Source organism: Somniosus microcephalus, chromosome 31 (assembly GCF_052327205.1).
Source record: "Somniosus microcephalus isolate GS21.2 chromosome 31, FLI_Smic_1.0, whole genome shotgun sequence".
Classification (NCBI taxonomy): domain Eukaryota; kingdom Metazoa; phylum Chordata; class Chondrichthyes; order Squaliformes; family Somniosidae; genus Somniosus; species Somniosus microcephalus.
In genome coordinates, this window is record NC_141017.1 from 36,974,047 (window position 1) to 36,994,930 (window position 20,884).

Genomic DNA, 20,884 nt, shown 5'->3' on the forward strand with positions numbered 1-20,884 from the left:
GGCCAGGTCACCAAGCGAGTGCCACTGGCATTTTCTATCTAACATCACCATAGGAACATCATCAACTCCTTTGGTGAAAGTGGACGCCACAGGAATTATCAGAGACTGAGTCTATAAGAGTTACAGCTCTTCAGCTTCAATGCCAAACAGGTGAAGACAGGTTCATCAGGAAATATATGAACAGGTGTCATTATAAAGTGGACTGGGGTTATGTTAAACCTAAGTTGGGCTCCCATACTGTTGCAAGTTCCAATTACAACCTTGCCTGAGATAAACTGGTCTTTTTACCTCTCTGAGGAGATTGTGTGACTAAATGGGGAGGGTTTATGGTGTGCATGGCTGCACCATATTTGAATGGGTCAGGCTGGATGGACCAGATAGTCTTCTTTGTGCACTTCTAAACTGCCGGCTGGGAACCTTTTCTGGTACAAGATTATGGGAGGGCAGAGAGGAAAAACTGACGGGATCAATGACAAACCCCACAGAAACGGTATTCCTTTGGCACTGACAGGCGCCAGGAGATGTGTGGTCGCAGGAGGCAATGGTGCCAGAACACAAATGGCAAAAAGCTGAAGCGAGGGACAGAAGATCAAACAATGGAAATCCGTTTACTGACCTTCATCATTAGCACCACAGTGTTGAGCGCAATCATGGCCATGATGGTGTACTCAAACGGGGGTGACACCACAAACTGCCACATTTTGTACTGAAAGGTCTGTTTGTTCTGCGGCATGTGACGCGTCAACGGCTTGGCACTGATAGCAAAATCGATGCATGCTCTCTGCAAGAGACAAGATATTAAAGTTCAATTCAGCAGGAACAGTACAAATTCAGAACATTATATACTTATACAGTAAATGTTTATCTTCCCTCTGTTTGTACAGGGAAGTCCTGGGCCATTATTCTGATCAACAAAAAGACAAGCTGAGAATTTGCTATTTTCACACACCAGCCACCTCTGCACTCGCTGTGAATAAGTCTAGCAATTTAGTGCCATTTGTACTTTTCGTCTAGACCTACCAAGATCTGGATTGAGACCACCCCAAATTTATTACATTTAGGAACTATACAACTGGCATCATTTTATCCCTTCACCTGAACTGGATTCAGTCCGTAGTGTCACCCAGTTTCCACACAGAGACAGCATCAGATCCAGCACCCGCCCCCCACTCCCAATAACTAGGAAGCAGGTCACACCACTCTGTAATGGCATAAAATTGACTTTAAAAAGGAAATGTGTTAATTTACATAAAATATAAATGATAAATATAGCTAAGCAAGTTAAGGTACTGTACTAACCCAATCTTGGCCTTTGGATAATGTTTTTACACTATTTAAGCTTTGCTCTTTGTGATTTAGAACATTATCGGAACCTTCTGATTGGATCACTAGCTGATAATTCACTTATCAATGCCCACTCTCTCTCTCTGAATCATCCATGCTGTCCATCTCTACAGAAACAGCTGGATGCTGCGATGGGAAGACTGTAGGGTCTTTCTGGGAGGATGAGTTATAATGGGCCAAATGGTTTTCCTCATCCACACTGATCTTGTGAAACGGCTTTTAAAAACAGGCTTCAAATGCAGCTATATTTTGTCTTAACTTCATGCTGGTATTCCAAGCATCTTGGTGAGAAGTATAAAGGGGAATAGTCAAAGGTGGTAGGAAAGTGTCAGTCCATAGAAAGGCTCAACACTTGGGTAAAGAGACAAAAATGCATTATATTGGTTACAAAGCTTGACTGCTGGTCCACAGACACTTGGAAAAGACAACATGAGTACTGGGTGTAACAGAGAGTAGATACAATGCAGCATCAGTGAGGGGATTTTGGTCTCTGGTGCAGTGGAGATAGAATCTAACAGGTCCCAGACCAAGTATATGGGACACCTCAGATCCCAGCACCCAGGAGAGATGTGATCTTACAGGTCCTCGCACCAGGGGAAATCAACTATATGCAATATACCAGGTACTTGGGAATGATTTATACTGTTGTATTGGGTTCCAAAATCAACTCAGGCCACATATACCTTTATAACATATGCCACCACAAACAGCAGTAATCTGATGTTTATACCAATGCTACCCTTATCTGTGTGAGCCACTTCAAGGTGACTTCATTGAAGTTTTCAAGATTATGAAGGGGATGGACAAAGTTGGTCTGTAACCAACTGTTAATTGTGCCGAAGGGTTCAAAGACCAGGCCATGCAAGTTAAAAATGAGGAAATTTGCTCACACTAACGTCCCTCATCTTGATGAGCAAAAATGAGTCGCCTGAAACAAAAGTTGGATTGTATGATACAGGAGTAGGAAGGGAATTCATGGGACACTTTTTATCCGAAGGGTAAGAGGGACCTGAAATAAATGACTAATGAAAGTACTGAAGCAGAAGTGTAAAGGGATTCAAGAGACATTTAGGTGTCTATGGAAAAGGGATTGGGCAAGAAGGTGGGTTGTGAGGGTTGAGATCTATTAAAAAGGAGCAGGCTGGTTGGGCCTAATGACCAACCCCTGATCCTAAACATTTCTGTGTGCATTATTCACAAGCTTAACTCCCAGAGGCCAAAGAACAATACTGACATAAAACAGCAGCCAGCAACTCAATCCGGCTCCAGTATTGAACACAAACACCACCTCATGCCCACCATAAAGGACTGCCTGAGATTCCATGCAGTAGAATCATAGAATGTTTACAGCACAGAAGGAGGCCACTAGACCCGTCGAGCCCGTGCCGGCTCTCTGCAAGAGCACTTCAGCTAGTCCCACTCCCCTGCCCTTACCCCAATAGCTCTGCAAATTTTTTTCCTTCAGGTACTTATCCAATTCCCTTTTGAAAGCCACGACTGAATCTGCCTCCACCACCCTCTCAGGCAGTGCATTCCAGATCCTCACCACTTGCTGCGTAAAAAAAGTTTTCCCTCATGTCGCCTTTGGTTCTTCTGCCAATCACCAGTAATTCAATCCCCGGCTTCATATTATATTGAGAGAATCTCTCAATGCAGTTACTGCCTCATACACAAGGCGCAGGGTGAAATAAAACCTTTTATCACTTCAGGTGAAATTCCATAATCCCTCACAGAAGCCTTGAATTATTATGGGCTGGGACACACTTCAACACATTTTAGCACGTCTTGTGGTTATAGGGGGAAGAGAATAAATCTGCACTCATCAAGATGAGGGATGTTAGTGCTGCATCCCAGTGTCAGCACCAAGGACTATCAGGTTAGGTACAGAACATGTTAGATGCAAAGTAAAGATCGTTCCACTGTGCCCCAATACCAACATCAGAAACTGCGCCACTATGACATTTCCATTTGGGATTCCTCTCATGCTGTATGGATTTTAGTGCCTGTAAAATACTCCACCTTATGTGCTATAACATTTGTAATTCAATACCAGCAATTTCTTGCTCCGCATATAATTAATTCCTGACCATTCAATAGTTTGGCTTCCAAACACATTGTCACGTTGGCTGCACAGGACAAACCTCATTTTTCTCCAGACTGTAGTCCTCCATCATTTTATCCCCCTGCTCTTGGAAAGTGATGATGATCAAGGCCACAAAGATGTTCACAAAGAAGAAAGGGAAGACCACAAAGTAGACAACATAAAAAATAGACATCTCCATTCTGTAGCCAGGGCTGGGTCCTTGATTCTCATAGGTAGCATCTACTGAATGTTTCAGTACACTGTGAAGAAAAGGAAGACTCATTATGAGGAGTAGAACCTTGCAGGTTTATTCTTCTTCTGGCACTGTCCACTTATGTAACCCTGTGCTGTACCTGAGGTTAATTGAGGACGTTTTAACGTATTCTTTCTTCAGGGTGATTTGCAATAACTGATTTGGATTAGACTTTTTCGGGAGAAGATGTCCTTGTTTTGGGAGGAGTAATGAACCACAGTGAAGGATGTCAATGCTAGGGATATTTTTTCCCAGATTTTGCACGTAATGCTTGCATCAAGTACTCCAAGGTCACATAGATTAGTTGCAGGGTAAAGCTTCCTGTACACTGTTTCCTCAAGCACTCTTTTGTCAGATACAGCAAAGCTCAATCTACAGTGCCCCAACAAGATACCTCAATCCCAACCTCAAAAAAGCGTGCCTTACAACACCATTACTAGTCGCCCCTTTAGCCTTGCTGAGAGAGATTACCGAATTCAATTATGGATGTGTTTCTGGAATCTTCCGAACCTGCATCCTGCCATCATACTGTGAGCAGCTTTTTAAAAAAATGTTTAGCACGCACTTCCAGTGTCACCACCATTAAGGCGGAAGGAAAATCTAGAAGAGCACTTGTAGTTCAAAGTACTGCCCATGCCCTTGTTAGAAGCCCGGGAGCCAGCAGGTAGGCTCATATTTTGTCCCGGGTCGGAGGCGTACTCCGGAGGTACGCCTCCAACCGCAAATTCCGGCTCACAGTTTCTAGCAAATGCTCAGAAGGTGCTAAACAGGAGACTAAAGAGTCAAAAAGAAATAAAAGATTGAAATGTAATTGTGTTTAATAACAATACATACTCTGGCCAACCCTCGCCAGTAGACACAGTAAAGAGAGTCAGTAAGGCCCATAGCACATTATCGTAATGAAACTCGTATCGTTTCCACTCCCGCTTCTGTGCCTTAATATCACTTTCCCTCATGTAGACCAGGTACTGTCCTCTGAAACAGACAAGAACAAAGAAAAATGAAAGAAAGACTTAGATTTATATATTGCCTTAAAACAGCTCAGAAAAAATTCAAAGTACTTCACATACAATAAACGACCTCGTCTGTAGAGAAAACGCAATGATCAGAAACTCATGATGCGATACACTGCTACTCCTGAAGCTCAGCAGCAGGACGCTCAGGTAGTAGGAATTCTGTCTTTTTCTTTCATCACTAACCCAATAAAACAAGTAGGTAACTAGCACTTTAATTCTCCGCTCCACTCCCACTCTGACCTCTCTGTCCTCGGCCTCTTACACTGTTCCAACGAAGCTCAACGTAAGCTCGAGGAACAGCACCTCATCTTTCGATTAGGCACTTTACAGCCTTCTGGACTCAACATCGAGTTCAACAATTTCAAACCATAACCTCGGCCTTTATTTTTTCACATGGCAGCTGTTGATGATTCTGCCATTCCCATTTACACCTCCTCTAGGCCCATCTTTTGTTTCTTTACTTGTCCCATTACCATCTCCTTTTGCCTCGCACCATCATCCCTTTTGTCTTTTAATCTCTCCTGCCTTCCAGCCTATCACAGACCTTCCCTTTTGTTCTTTCCTCCCCTCTGCCCTTTCCCTGCCCCCACACTTGCTTAAAATCTGTTACATCTCCAACTTTTTCCAGTTCTGACGAAAGGTCATCGACCTGAAACGTTAACTCTGTTTCTCTCTCCACAGATGTTGCCTGACCTGCTGAGTGTTTCCAGAAATTTCTGTTTATATTTCAAGTAGGTAACACAATGGATTACAAAGACAAGTGAGCTATAATGGAGAGCGCAGCAAAGAGTAAGGTGGGAACAGGGTAAGGAACATTTTGGAAAGACTAAAAAAGATTATGGATGGCGAGGGAGCACAGCAGTGGGAGCCCACAATGCAGTAAAGGAAAGGTCCGAAGTCCTGCAAAAGGAGTTTAGGAAGCAAATTTAGGAGCAGGACTTCAAAAATGGGAATCTCCAGATGATTCTTCCAGCCACATGCTAGAATAGGGAACGACTGGAAGGTTAGAGAGCTCAACACATGGCTAAAGGCATAGGGCGAGAAATTCATATACTTACCGCCACCTGTTAGCGCCAGCAGTTCTCAAAAAAATGGCGGCCGCTGCTCTTGTGCCAGCTGGAGGCAGTTCCCGCGGCGGCCGCCATATTCGTGGGCCCCTTTGCCGGCAGCGCCCTGTAAAAAAAAGACAGCGTGGTGACGTCAGTCGGCGTGCAACGCCGACTTAACGTCACCTATGCGAACTTTGAACCTAGTGCTCAATTCAGCGCTGGGTCCTAAGCACGCCAGGTTGCAAACAGGCTGACAGACGCTAACAGGGGCGATATCTGCAGCTATTAAAGGGACACACACATCAATCAGGTCAGTTTGGCCTGGGTTTTTTGGATTTTATTGAAGTGGTGGCTTGCTGCAATATATGTGAAAAGTTTTTTAAGTGTTTTCGGAATGCTGCTGGACGCTTACAAGGGCTTGGATGGTAAGTGAACGCCTTTAAGAAGACAGAACATGCTGCAAATACTCAGCAGGTGACGCTACATCCGTGGAGTTCACGTCTCAGGTCGACATGCTGCCTGACCAACTGAGTATTTGCAGCATCTTATGCTGTCATTTCACATTTACAGCATCCGCTTGCAGAGGGAAGAGGAAGACGCAGAAGAGGAAGGCGCAGAAGAGGAGGAATCAGATGGAAGGATGCATCCCAGACAGCCCCTTTGTGGCCGGGATATCCGGGATGGAATCATCCACCTGCGGTCCCACTGGCTGGGCAGGCTGCCTCTTCTTGTTAACCGACTGGCTGGGCAGGCTGCATTTCTTGGGTGTGTGAAATGAGGAAGACACAAGGGTGGAGTTGTGCTGATGGGAGGGTGGGAAACCTAGAGGTGCAGGCCAGAAGGGGGATAACGTACGAGGATACCCGCATCTTGTATCCTTTCAGCCCCGCCGCTGGCCAAGTGCTCAGCCATGCCCCTGCCAAGAATGGCCTGCACCGTCTCCTCCAAGGGGGTGAGGTGATGCTAGGAATGGTAGACATGCCTCGTCATTAGTGCAGATTGTTGGTAGGTGAGTGATTGGGGGTTGTGCATTGAGCAGTGTGTGAGTCTAGTGGTGCAGTTGGTAGGAGACGGCTTTTGATGATGCATTCACCGACCTTGACCAGTGGTCTGAGGTCATGAAGCTTCTTTGGGCACTGGAGTCAGGTGGCGGGAGTGACACTGCTGGCAGTGACGAACTTAGTGATGTACTCCCACGTCGTTCTTTCTGGAGGACCTCCTGGCTCCTGTGGGTAGAGGGCCACTCTTGCAGTGTTGACCCCCTGCACAAAGCTGGAGTGCTGCGAGTGAGAACCTCGGTGCCCCTTTCCTGGCTTGCTGAGCCATTTGTGTTAGTGCTGAGGTAGTTTTCCCATTTGTTCAGTTTAGGAAGGTTTAAGAGCTGAATATTGACATTTGAAACTTCTTTTAGATATTGAATATTTGTAAAAAGACAGAAAGGGCTGAAAAATGTATTGAATCAGTGCATTGTATTTTGTCTTGCTTCAATGTGTATGGCCCTTTAAATTTCAGATTTCCTCACTGCCCACAATGCATCGTGAGCTACGCAGCCTCGCACACAGACGCTCGGGGAAGCAGCAATGCCGCACCAGGACTACAAATTGGTCCCGGATCCCTCGTGCAATGCCACCAGGACGGCGTTGCAGCTAAGGTTAGCGCTGCGCCATCTACCTCCATGCCACCCACACCAATTTACCTCGGTTAGCGCTGCAGCCATTTCGGGTGGTCGTTAACAGCAGTTGGCGGTGACACCGACTGCTTTGCTGGCGAAAACCAATTTTCCCCCCATAGTGTCAGAAAGAAGAATGCTATTTTGTTGGGTGTTGGCAGTAGTTCTTGGGAAGATAGGAATTATTCCACAGTGAAGGACTACATCCTTGCAAAATGGATAAATGAGGAAGTGAAGAGATTTAAACTAGGAAAGGAGGGGCAGGGAAAATTAAAGCAATCAGAAAGAGCAAGGAGAGAAGGTAGAAATAGAGGAAGTTAATGTACAAATAAAAAAATAGCAAAATGGGATAGCACTCAGAAGGAATAAAAAGGAGGGAAATCAAATCAACCTGCTTAAGCAGGGTAAAGATTGAGATAAAGGAATGAGATGTTAGCTTAAAAAAATCAACGGTAAAGGAGCACTTACATACAAAAAAAGGTAAGTGCACATGGAGTAAGGAAGTTTTACAACAATTGTACAGGGCTTTGGTGAGACCACACCTGGAGTACCGTGCACAGTTTTGATCTCCTTATCTGAGGAAGGACATACTTGCCTTAGACTCGGTGCAATAAAGGTTCACTAGATTGATTCCTGGGATGAGAGGGCTGTCCTATGAGGCGAGATTGAGTAGAATGGGCCGATACTCTCTGGAGTTTAGAAGAATGAGAGGTGATCTCATTGAAGCATATAAGATTCTGAGGGGGATTGACAGGGTAGATGCTGAGAGGTTGTTTCCCCCGGCTGGAGAGTCTAGAACAAGGGGGCATAGTCTCAGGATAAGGGGTCGGCCGTTTAAGACAGGTGAGGAGTAATTTCTTCACTCAGAGGGTTGTGAATCTTTGGAATTCTCTGCCCCAGAGGGCTGTGGCTGCTGAGTCGTTGAGTATATTCAAGGCTGAGATCGATAGATTTAAGGGAAGACTACTTCAACTCTCAGGATAGTGTGGATAAATAAAGAGGTTAGAAACAAACTAAGATTAAAGAAGAGGGCAAATGGAAATAATAGATATTATAAAAGAGAGAATACAATAAGGAAACAGTTTAAGAGGGATAAGGAAAGCAAAGAGGGAGTATGAGGAGAGAACCTTGACAAATATTAAAAGGAACAGTATTCTACAAATATATCAGGAAAAGGAGAATTACTAAACATGAGATGGCATCCTTAAGAGCAGAAGATAATGAGTTAGTAAAGGATAAATGGAAATTGGCAGGGCCACTTAACAAGCAGCAATTGTTTACGAACGAACAAACTTGCATTTGTATAGCACCTTTTACAACCTCAGGACGTCCCAAAACATTTCACAACCAACCAAGTACTTTTGAAGCGTAATCACGGTTGTAATGTAGAGAAACGCGGCAACCAATTTACACACAGCAAAGCCTTAATTCATCTTGAAATATTGTACAAGATCAAGTCCCCCCCAGGGCGAACCACTTAAAATGTAATTGCCCAAATAACTGAATCACTGTAAATTCTGATCCTTGGTACGTGTTGCACCATGTTTACATTGAATTACTTCTCTTAACTCCCTGCACTATACATCAAGAGAGGCAACGGGAAGGTGACCTGATCTGGGGCCTCTATGGCTTCCTGAGAGGTGGAAAGCAGCGGCTCGGGGTGCGTTTTGCCAATTCTCCCTCTTTTGTAACCCTCTTGATGTTGAGCCGTCATCGTGCTGTGAATCAGGGATGTGACACTGTGCACCCCACCACTCTGCAGCAGCATATATTTATGCTCTAATGCACTACACTTTTTTTACGGGAAAGACTTTGTTTGTTGAATGTTAGGCTGTACCTGCAATCCCGCTCAAACTCTTTGGATTCATCAGTGCAGTAGAAAAACCTGCCCTTAAATAGCTGCACGGCGACTACAGCAAAAATAAACATGAAGAGCATGTAAACGATCAGGATGTTGAGAACATTCTTCAAGGAGTTTACCACACAATCGAAGACAGCCTAGAAGGAGAGAGCAACAAAATGAGGGAGCCAGAAAAAGCTGCAAAATTTGTCATAACTGACCAGAACTAATCACCGCTGTGTGTAACCACGTCGTAAATACGTTTATAAAGATTTCTGCTTTTTTAATATGTTTGCGATTTCACCAGAAATACCCATCAAAGGAAGTCTTCTGAACACATTTATAATGCCACTACACATGGCAAATGCAGTAATTCTTTCCCGTAATCCTGGAACCTTGTCTTCGTATCCCTACAATGGAGGAGGAGATCGGGAACTGAAGTCACAGCAAATCTTCATTACCTTGAGTTTTGGCAGTCGCTTGATGGTTTTAAGGGGTCGCAGCACTCGAAGCACTCTCAGAGATTTGATGGTATTCAGATCTTTCCCTTTGCTCCCACTGACAATAAAATAATACAAAATAAGCACTTCATAGAATAACACCAACAGTAAGACAGCCTTTTGTGGCTGTTTACAGAGAATTGTTCCTCTTTATACATCTAAAACCCTCACCTTATTTCAGGAAAGTCACACTAAAGTAAAACTTCACTCATTTTTTTTGAGTAAATATATTCACCTGGAATGAAAGACTAGACAAACAGCGGCAATCTATAGCCATTTTGCAATTTTTTTTCACACTATTTTCACAGCCGACTATAATTCTTTTTAACTGTCTTCTCTATATTTTAATTGTACTTCAGTGCAGAAACACACCCTGCATTGGAATGCACACGGCATTATCTCTCTCTTAAGAAAGTAGGCAGCTTTCGCTGTTTAAACTGCTTGAAGAACAGGCTCCATCAGGAATAAGCCAATTTGCATGTCAGTCGCTTAGACGTGATGCATTCTTTCGTCTAACTAAAGCACTGCTGCACATATTTCTCAAACCGTTCAGACTGAAAGCTGTTTGATCCGAATAATTAATTATCCTAATTAAATGGTGAAAAAATGCAATAATTTAACCAATACAATGTGTAAATATCTTATCCCAATCAAGAGTAAATCATTATTTTTGAAGTAGTATCCCACGGTGAAAAATTATGTTGCAGCGTTTAAATCTGTTGGCTAGAAATTCGCCTGGGGCGGTGGTGCCAAACGGGCAGTATCAGACTGACCGCCCACTATAGGCAGCGTCTGATACTCAGTTCTGTTGCAGTCAATAGCACTGAAGATCTGCCAATCCGGTACTGCCCGTTTTGCGCCATTGCCTGAGACGAATTTCTAGGACTGTATGTTTAAAGCCTGGATGTTTCAATTACGTCCCACAGCACCTTAAACCGATGGAAATCTTTGTGAGAAACTGATTAGTCAGTTGTACACTTAGCGATTAAATCAATTACTGGGAATTATAAATCCACTTGTACAATTGTATATCTTGAATTTGAAAGGGGAGGATTAATGTCCGCCAAGGAACAGAAGACTTTGTTAGTAATATTGAGAGAGAAAAGGAAACAATGCTTAAATACAAAATTGCAAAAAAAAAGTATAAAGGATAAACTGCATTTAGTGATTTTTTTTTAAACCAAAGTGAGGGATGTTAGTGCTGGGGAATGGAACACTTTTCTTTTCAAGCACCGGTGTCAGCAGCAAGCACTCTAAGATTAGGTATAGTACAGACAGACACAGAGTAAAGCTCCCCTTACTCTGTCACAAAAATATACCTCAGCCCTAAACTCAGAAGAGCCTCCCGCCACTCCCCCCCTACAATGCACCAGTGTGACATTTTTTGTACTTTTAAAACCAACCAATCTGTGGCCTTTTAGAGTGAACTTGAAAACTTGGTGCTGAATTATTAGTAGCTCTGTGCGAAAGGTCCACATTCATTAGGACCTGGATTGAAACTGTCCAATCTCATATCATATAGGATCCTTACCAGCAGCAGACAGAGGAAACATTTGTCCCATCAGTCTGGGCTGCATTGAACCCAAGCATCCAAGGTCTAACCTAATGTGTGACCTCCTCGATTTCGGAAAAAATAGAATTTATACCTGAATTTTTTGAAGAATTAACAAGGTCTAACTTCAGTTTAAAATATTGTCATAACTGACACAGGATTTGATAAGCTGGAGGTGGGCTGTGTGAGCTGGCAGAGACTGTATGGCGAAGTTGGCCTGGTGACCTCCCATCCTCGCACTTGATGCATTTTACTTCAGTTACAGCTCTGCTGTTCAGGAAGTGCTGGCAGCAATCTCATACAACCAACTCTTCCTATTCTCATGCGAGAGGCTTCAGGATCCCCTGAATTATTCCTGTCCCGGAGTATCTACAGAGTACCCATGAAGAATTGAACACATACAAGACCTCGTCAATCAGTGTCAAATTCAGGTCACCACATTTTTTTCCAGGTCCAAGAGGTGGATCATGGCTTGAGTTCTGATGTTTTCCTTATGTCGAAATTCTTTCAAAACTCAATAATTAACACCATTTCATGATAAGGTAAAAATGGATGCAAATTGCCACAATTCTTTGAGCCAGCAAACTTAGACACAGACTCCCTCCAACATGAGAAAGGGAGCAGGTGTGATTTAAATGCATTTCATACCCATTTCTTTTGGAGAATTTCATTGGGCTTTTGATGTTAAGATTTCATGTAAACTGAATTACAGATATAGCCACGACCAATGTAAGCCAGTGAAGGGACTCGTCTTCCCTCACACTGCGTAGAACTAGTTTATTAAACCTCGGGCCTCTGCTAAGTCATAAATTGTGAGGTGCCTTTGCTTGTCAAATATTTACTGAATATGCAAAGCTGCAAATTGAAGCTTGTGAACAGCTGGATAAACACAAAATAAAATGTGTATTTATGAGCACCACAATATAGTGCTTCATTAATTTCTCAAATTCAGTTTCAGCAGCGAGGCACGGTATCTTGCCAACCACAATTAGCAGGGCCAACTGACGCTGCTCAGCCCTAACTTGCGAATTTACGTTCACGTTGTGTAAGATTTGCACCTGTTACCCAATCCAAGACAAGATGGGGTCGGAGCAAGGTTCTGCAAGAGGGGCGGGTTTCCAATAGGAGCGTGATGGTATTTCAAGATACACTCACACATGTGAAATAGTCCTGATAGTGTGGGTGCCACTGCGAAACAGGTCAGCCCAACAATGAGAAAACAAGCAACAGATCTCCTCGTGAATAGTATAATTTTTAAATGTAGCTACTGAAAACATGTTAACTACTCAAAATTATTGGGGGAACAGCCCCGGAACTAGTTCAAAACTGGGTGTGTTATTAAAGTGGATTTAATTTTTAAAAAACAGCTGTGATACCCCAGCAGAGTCTGACACAATGACGTCAGTACCTCATACCCAGCAGAACTGCAACATAATCACTTATCAAACAGCACATATATACGTGTATAAGTAGATATAAAATCGAGAGTGAGAGAAACAGAGAGAGAGATACACAGAGAGGAATAGAACACAGTGCAAATTTGCTGACAGTATTATGAAGAGAAAGAGCAGACATATTACCCCATAAGGCTCCTGATCCAGCAAGTCAAGAGAGACAAGAAAAGGGTCAGTGTAAAAAAAGGACAAAAGAGCTTCAACACGTACTGCATGTACAGAGGTGAATGAGACTAAGAAAACAGAAGGCACAGTTATAAAAACCTGAAGGACCATTACAGACAATGCAGTAAATAGGGAAACAGGACACAGAAGATGCAAAGCACAGGCCCCAGCAGTCATGTCAGCCAAGCTACATTAAGAACTCAGTCAGGACAAAGCCTCACTGACAGAGTGCAGTTTTCTTTGACTTTGGAGGGGAAAATTCAAGAGAACTGAGCATCGTAATTAAAAGCTCACATTCACTCTAATGTGGTTACCTTAAAAACAATGTTAAAACATGAGGTCACTCGCCACCAGTCTGTGTTCACGTCACACCTGTGACCAATTACAAGCTGTAAAAGAATTTAAATTATTTGCTGCTGGAAGTGTCATTTGGTGTCACTCCCACAGCGCAGTTCCCACCGGGTCTTGCCCAGTGCCACAACCATGCTGGGGCAGTGTAGGTCACAGCACATGGTGTGACAATGCTGTACGCAGCTCAGCAAATTAATTCCACTGAACCTGTCAGATTTAATGCGTAAATAAGAAATTGGTTTAATTAACCTTTCAGTGTCTAACTTAGATGTAACATGGACACACAATGAACACACATTGGTGCCACAGCAGTGGAGAGCAAAGCCATTTTTATAACACTCGTGCTGTGCAATAGTATTTCAACACAAGTGGTGTCACAGTGGAGTCGTGATATAATCTCGTTATTAAAATACTACAACTTACAAATTAATTTCTTCACGTAAAATACACAACAGGAGTGTTATAAATAAAATACTGACTGACATCCATGTTGCATTTTAATTACCTCTTGGGAGTCGAACTAAAACTCGTCAAAGAGGCACCAGTTCTGTCATAATCATTAATATATAAAACACGGATGCCCGTTCAGTATCCTCTATTTCCTGTTTCCCTCTTCTGTTCTTCCCCTATGTAGCTTCTTACTAGCATGCAATCATCCCTACAAAACTCCAGGTAGACACCTGGTTTACATGGCTTCTGAGGTAGTGCCTGTCTATGGATAAAACATGAATTTTAGGCTCGAGAGGAAATTGAGCCACAGAAAAGTGGCCCTTAAGCCTTTTATCCCAATCTTCTCCATTCTCCACCTTTCCTCTGCTGTTTTCTATTCCTCCAGACTGAGCATACTGTGCTCATTTATCTATCTCCCTCCTCACATTCTTAACTTGGGGTGGGGGGGAGGGCGGAGGCGGAAGTTGCCAGAACAGATTATTTTCTTACTGAAAATAGAGACTCACGAAGTTTTGGGTGAAGTTTATCTCATAGCAAGAAAAATACACCACGGCAACTCGCACAAGTTAGCACAGAGGAATAAGAAACAACAGAAACACAGTCGCAACTATTAAATGGAGATTGAATGGCGGGAGGAATTCTATCATGTTTCAAAAGCACAACGGGACTTCATTTCATTTGCCCTCAAATTATTTTTTTCTCAAGTGAGCCCCCGCCCACCCACCAAGTGCAAGAAAAAACGGAGCATGTCAGTTCACGTCTTATCCACAGATCAGCCCGTTAGAGTGAGCCTCTCATTACTGCTCGAACATCACATCTACTGGTTGGGAAGGACTGAAGAGAATGCCACAATTATTGGTCATTGGTTACAGTATATACTGTGTATGTAATGGCTTAATATATATTGCAAGTTTATTTTTAATGATGCATCAAAATAATACCACGCTGCTCCAAGCAGAATAAAATAACGATTCATGATTTGAAAAGAATTTGCTGTTCCCATCTACTGAACATCCCATGTTGGGGTACAGCTCCAGAAGCATTGGTAGTCCTCTGGTACTTTGCCCAAATGACCATTCTTCAGGTGGGATGGTCAGGGTTGACTGTGAAGGGAGTCAGCGCAGAATCTGACCCCATCCTCATCCAACGCACAGATTTCAGCGGGCATTAGTGGGCAGTGAGTAGCTTTGGCCCAAGAGTTATTGTAGCAGCCTTACTGCCACCCGAGCCGATAGCAGATAACTCACCAGGGATTAAATCTCAGAACCTCCTGGTCTGTATAACTCAGTATCACACTGAGCATTGCATGCATCAATGGGGGGAGCCAAAGACAGTATATGTTACATAAAATATTAGTTACCAGGCAGTGAGCCTGTAACCTAATCTCAGAATTCATATTATATTCATTCTGATCTATGGACAAAATTTCATCCAAAGCCCGAGATTAAGTTACAATTTGCTCTCACGTACCTTTTACTCTTTCATCTGCCAGAACCCATAACCAGAAAGGGCTAAAATCAGTGCCTTGCCCACTGCACCACCACAGAAATTCTAAAGGAATCATTCATTTATTTAATTGCCGATTGTTTGGTTCATTAAGTTCTCTAATCACAGACGAGAGACTAAAGAGAAGCAGTCAACATGCTAAACTGCCGTATCTGCTGCTATTCCGCGCCTGATCGCTTCATCAGAACAAACAACTGCTGCCCTCTGATATGATGGAGCTGAAACTATTAATTGCTGATGTACATATAGCAGTTACCATACAAACCAGAAATATCAATTGCAATTCAGGGTGATGGTCTTCACCTTCCCCCATCCCGATTTTCTCTCTTCTTCTGAGAGCACTGACTGAGAATGGCTGGGGTATGGCTCCACAGGCTGGTTGCCCTCTGGTCAGTGGCGATTCTTCAGGTACAAACCCAGATGGTGTTGGCTGGATAGTTAAACATGGAGCAAGGGATGCACATCACACTTGAGCCCAATTCTGTCTTTCCTCAACATTCACGTGCAATTTCCATTTGGAGTCATTGGGTAGCGATCAGGAGTGGGAGCCCTGGCTGATTTCCACCTTCTTACAATGCCACTTTGTTCCATTTTTATTGCAAAGTGCGTCCCCAATGTTTGAGGGGATAAATGCACCCCCAGTTGAGCACTGAAGCATACAGGCCAGGAAGGCTCAACATTCCAACGCTGTCTGTGTTGTTAGCCAATATAAGGTGGAGAGGCAATAGAGGCACCACAGCTGGCTTCAGCGCCCTTGGCTGGTGGGGGGCGGGGGCGGGTGGCGTTGGGGGTGGTGGGGAGAAATCAGCCAGTATTAAATTCCTGATTGCTATTCTCCTGCTGGAAAGTGTGCCATGTGTGAACATCAGGTGAGGAGAGGATCGGGCGCAGCTGTGAGGCACCCACAGTCAACACTCACTGTCCAGTCCCACATATGATGGATGGCCACTTGACCCAGTACCAAACAATGGTCACTGCCCGTGGAACCATGTGCCAGCACAAGTCAGTGATTTCAGGAAAGAGGAGAAAAATTAGAAAGCGTAAAAAAATGTTTTTAAAAGAAAATATGCTTTACAGAGGCCTGTAGACAAGAACACATTGTATAAAGTAGGCATGTGATGGGGATTGATGGGCTGATACTGAAAAGGAAGGGGGGGAAAAATCACTGCACACAGGAAGAAAACTCTACTTAGCAATCTGAACTTTGTACTGAAACATGCTCCAGAAATCCCAATCCCAACTGACGCTTGCACTGGATGCACTTCTTGAGAGAAGGGATTGACAGATACTGTGAGAACATGGGTCGATAGGGCTGTAGCTGGGGCGGGACAGCAGGAAGGGTTGTCTTGCAGGTGGGGTTGGTGGCGATCTATCAAAACCTCCTTAAGCAAATGAATCAATTGTGAGCAGAAAACATGATTGTAGCAGAGGCTCTCTGATGTCACTTGACAATCTCTTAAGCCATTACTTCACATTGTGCATCTTCCATCCGACACTACACAACTGAATTACACAAGGCATGATTACCTATAGTACAGTAAAAAAAAAATTTAAATCAGAAAACAATCACTCCTGCATATATATGGTCCAAATGTCTCTTAAAAGAGCAGGAGGGTTAGCACACCAACTATATTAGGCTATTAATAGAATATACTGTTGCAGGAACCAAGGAAATAGTACATTACAGAGAGTGTTCACCACAATTAGAACCAGGGAGAACAGTTCTGACCATTACTCCAGTCTTTTACCTCCAGATCACTTGGAGTGATCTTTACGGTGACTGCCATTGTTAAATTCTGCAGTCAGACAACTATTGACATCAGGCCCAACTCTTGTTTGGCACCATGCCCTCTACATCCCTCAGCCTCAGCTCCGTGCATTCCGGGAAGGTAATAAAGATGTCACTGGGCAATTCAGTATGTGGCTGTTCTGAGGCCTGGGACAAGTATCAGTCAAGTAATTGAAGACTATGAGGGTTATGGAGTGCACGCCACCTGCATTGTCCATATTTCTATTTATTGACTGACTATGAATGAAGGTAGAAAAATGAGTCTGACGATATTACATGGACAGAACCTTACTGTGAACAGTTACTGTGTTATACAGTGATTGGACAGAGAAGGTTGAGCCTGCCGCCATTTATATTGTTATACCCCAATTTGCTTTTCTTTTCACCCCACTTCCCCTGAGGCGCTGTTTTTACATTACATAGGATTACATAGGATATACGGCACGGAAACAGGTCATTCGGCCCAACCAGTCCATGCCGGCGATTATGCTCCACTCGAGGCTCCTCCCGTCTTTCTTCATCTAACTCTATCAGCATAACCCTCTATTCCCTTCTCCCTCAGATGCTTGTCCAGCCTCCCCTTAAATGCATCTATACTATTCGCTTCAACCACTCCCTGTGGGAGCGAGTTCCACATTCTCACCACTCTCTGGGTAACGAGGTTTCTCCTGAATTCTCTATTGGATTTCTTGGTGACTATCTTACATTGACGGCCTCTAGTTATGCTCTTCCCCACAAGTGGAAACATTCTCTCTGTGTCCACTCTATCAAAACCTTTCATAATTTTAAAGACCGCTATTAGGTCACCCCTCAGCCTTCTCTTTTCAAGAGAAAAGAGACCCAGCCTGTTCAATCTTTCCTGATAGGTATACCCTCGCATTTCTGGTATCATCCTTGTAAATCTTCTCTGCACCCTCTCCAGTGCCTCTATATCCTTTTTATAATATGGCGACCAGAACTGTACGCAGTGCTCTAAGTGTGGTGTAACCAAGGTTCGATACAGGTTTAGCATAACTTCACTACTTTTCAATTCTATCCCTCTAGAAATAAACCCTAGTGCTTGGTTTGCTTTTATGGCCTTGCTAACCTGTGTCGCAACTTTTAGTTATTTGTGTATTTGTACTCCAAGATTTCTTTGTTCCTCTACCCCACCTAGACTCGCACCCTCCAAATAATTAGTGACCTCCCTATTCTTCCTACCAAAATGTAATACCTCACATTTATCTGTGTTGAACTTCATTTGCCAATTATATGCCCATTCTGCAAGTTTATTAATGTCCTCCTGTAACTTGTTGCAGTCCTCCTCAGTATTGAATATCCCCCTCCCAATTTGGTGTCATCCACAAATTTAGAAATTGTGTTTTTGATTCCAAAGTCTAAATCATTAATGTAAATTGTGAACAGCAGTGGTCTCAGCACTGGTCCTTGTGGAACACCACTACCCACCTTCTGCCACTGTGAATATGTACCCTTTACCCCTACTCTCTGCTTTCTGTCTTAAAGCTAGCTATCCATTCTGCCACTTGCCCCCTGACTCCGCATTCCCTGACCTTATTCATTAGTCTATTATGGGGTACCTTATCGACGGCCTTTTGAAAATCTAGATAAATTACATCTACTGCATTACCATTGTCTACTCTCTCTGTTACCTCTTCAAAAAATTCAATGAGGTTGGTCAAGCAAGACTTTCCTTTTTGAAATCCATGCTGACTATTCATTATTATACTTTTCGTTTCTAGATGTTCTTCTGTTTTCTCCTTTAGTAGGGATTCCATTATTTTTCCTACCATTGATGTTAAGCTGACTGGTCTATAATTCCCTGGACATGTTCTATCCCCCCTTCTTAAATATAGGTATTACGTTAGCTATCCACCAGTCCTCTGGCACTACATCTTTTACCAATGAATTATTAAATATGTGTAGTAATGCCTCTGCTATCTCTTCCCTAGATTCTTTTAAAATGCGTGGATGTAATCCATCCGGACCAGGGGTTTTACCCTCTTTGAGTTTGATTAGTTTATTTTTCCAGGGTAACATTCTGAAGGTGCCTGTGGCCCTCTGGTATCTCACCCAAGTGGTCAATATGTGAGGCTTAACGGTGAGACTCAGTAGGAAATTTGACCGTGGAACAGCATTACAGCTGAGTCAATCCTTTATCCCACGTTCCCCACACATGGACGGTCCATCAGGGGTCATTAGATAGTGATGGGAGCCTAGGCTGATCTTCCACTTGACGCAGATCAGCTAACTCAATACAGCCCAGGAATTGCATCCGGGACTTTCCTGGTTAGTATCGTGCAGAACCACACCAGGCTAAGGGAAGCTACAGGTCAGTATTTCTTAAGAAACCTTGCAATTGCACCCAGCAGCGCAGCTCGTGACTGGGCCAGGGCGCTGTTACATGACACACTAGGCCACAGGTGTTGCAATTTCCTGTTGAGTTCCCGAATTTAGTTGGGATATCTATGTGCAGGCATTGGACAGAGAGGAGGTACTTCAGGAGAACCCCAGGGTAGAACAGCATCCTGCCATGCTCTCCAATGGCTCTAGTGGTTGGTCATACACTTGCACTATGAAGTCTTGGGAACAGGACCAAGGCCTCAATCTATCTCAGTTGCTAGGGAGTTGAAATAATGGTGCATGGAGACACACAGAATAGGGAGTAAATGAAAATTATAAATATGGAGGGGGAAATTAAAAAGTTAAAATACATAAATAAGGTCCTCTGAATATCAGGTAAATGCTAATGAACAATCTGGTGCACAATAAACGTCTTTAATAAATCCCAGCGCCAGCTGCGTTGGGTGATTTACATTTCAGAGGACTCCTGATCTGACCCCAACTCCGGCGATGGCGGCTTCCTGTTGAGAAAGGTAAAAGCGATTTAAACAAAAAACACGAGCTACATAATGTCAGCGTCATGCTCACAAATGCAGCGTTGCCACTCTGTGCTCTGACCTGGCTGACCACCCCCCCCCCCCTACCCACATACCATTCCTTCCAAAATCTCTGCATGGGAAAGTCAACGCTACCACTGTGGGGTAGGGGGGGTCCAAGCCAGTCACAGCTCCAGAACAAAGACAGAGCTACATCAGTGAGCCTCTTTGCCAAAGGGTCCGCACTATGCATACTTGAAATAGATTACTATGATAATGCAAGGCAGACTAACATGACTGAACCCGATTGATAGCAAAAGATTTAAAATCATTGCGCTATCAATGGCGTCCAGATTCAGTTCCCAACAGTAACCAGGTGTCAGTGATGTATGTCTTCAGCTTGTAACATGCAGTGCCTTCTGGTGCCAGGCAACACAAGCTGGTGAGAGCTGGCATGAACTGCAGATGGGCAACAGTGGCTATTTCCATATCAGCGTTATTTATTTAGCTTTGTCATTTGTGATTTTTTTTTTCTCTCCCCCACTTCTCCCGCCGATGTTGACTCATGCCTGGGTGCGGTTCTACAGATGGCGACAGCTCTCCACCACCCTGCTCACGTGACCACGTGTGGGATTGGACAGTGCGCGGTGGGAGTGCGTAGCAGCATAGTTGAGCTGGATTCTGTCCCAGCAGGGGTCACCGGTATCGATCAGGACAAGGAATCCTGGCTGATTTTTCTCGATCTGGGGGGTGGGGCGGCTGTGTTTGGCTATATCAGCAGAGCCATCAGGAAGCTCTAACGCAGTGTTAGAATATTGTCCCTCTCTAATCCTCCATTACTTTTCCTTTCAGGCATTGTATGATGGTGGTAATACACAGATGGCACGCTGTGTGGAATTGATGGGAGTGGGATTTCTTACCAAAAGTGACTGGTGGTGAATATGATCATTTATTTGCTGCGACGCCCAGGTGAAAATAGTAAGACTT

The 20,884-nt window shown here is 43.7% G+C and overlaps 1 protein-coding gene across 1 annotated transcript in view; it reads right to left on the reverse strand.

The window, feature by feature from the left end:
* LOC147097756 (voltage-dependent P/Q-type calcium channel subunit alpha-1A-like) overlaps positions 1-20,884 on the reverse strand; it is a 728,667-nt gene that overhangs the window by 165,173 nt on the left and 542,610 nt on the right. The window contains exons 27-31 of the mRNA XM_085971842.1: positions 9,716-9,812; positions 9,252-9,412; positions 4,515-4,655; positions 3,486-3,687; positions 617-781 (exon numbers count right to left, since the gene is read on the reverse strand). Coding sequence (XP_085827968.1) covers positions 617-781; positions 3,486-3,687; positions 4,515-4,655; positions 9,252-9,412; positions 9,716-9,812 — 766 coding nt within the window. The remainder of the gene's footprint in view (positions 1-616; positions 782-3,485; positions 3,688-4,514; positions 4,656-9,251; positions 9,413-9,715; positions 9,813-20,884) is intronic.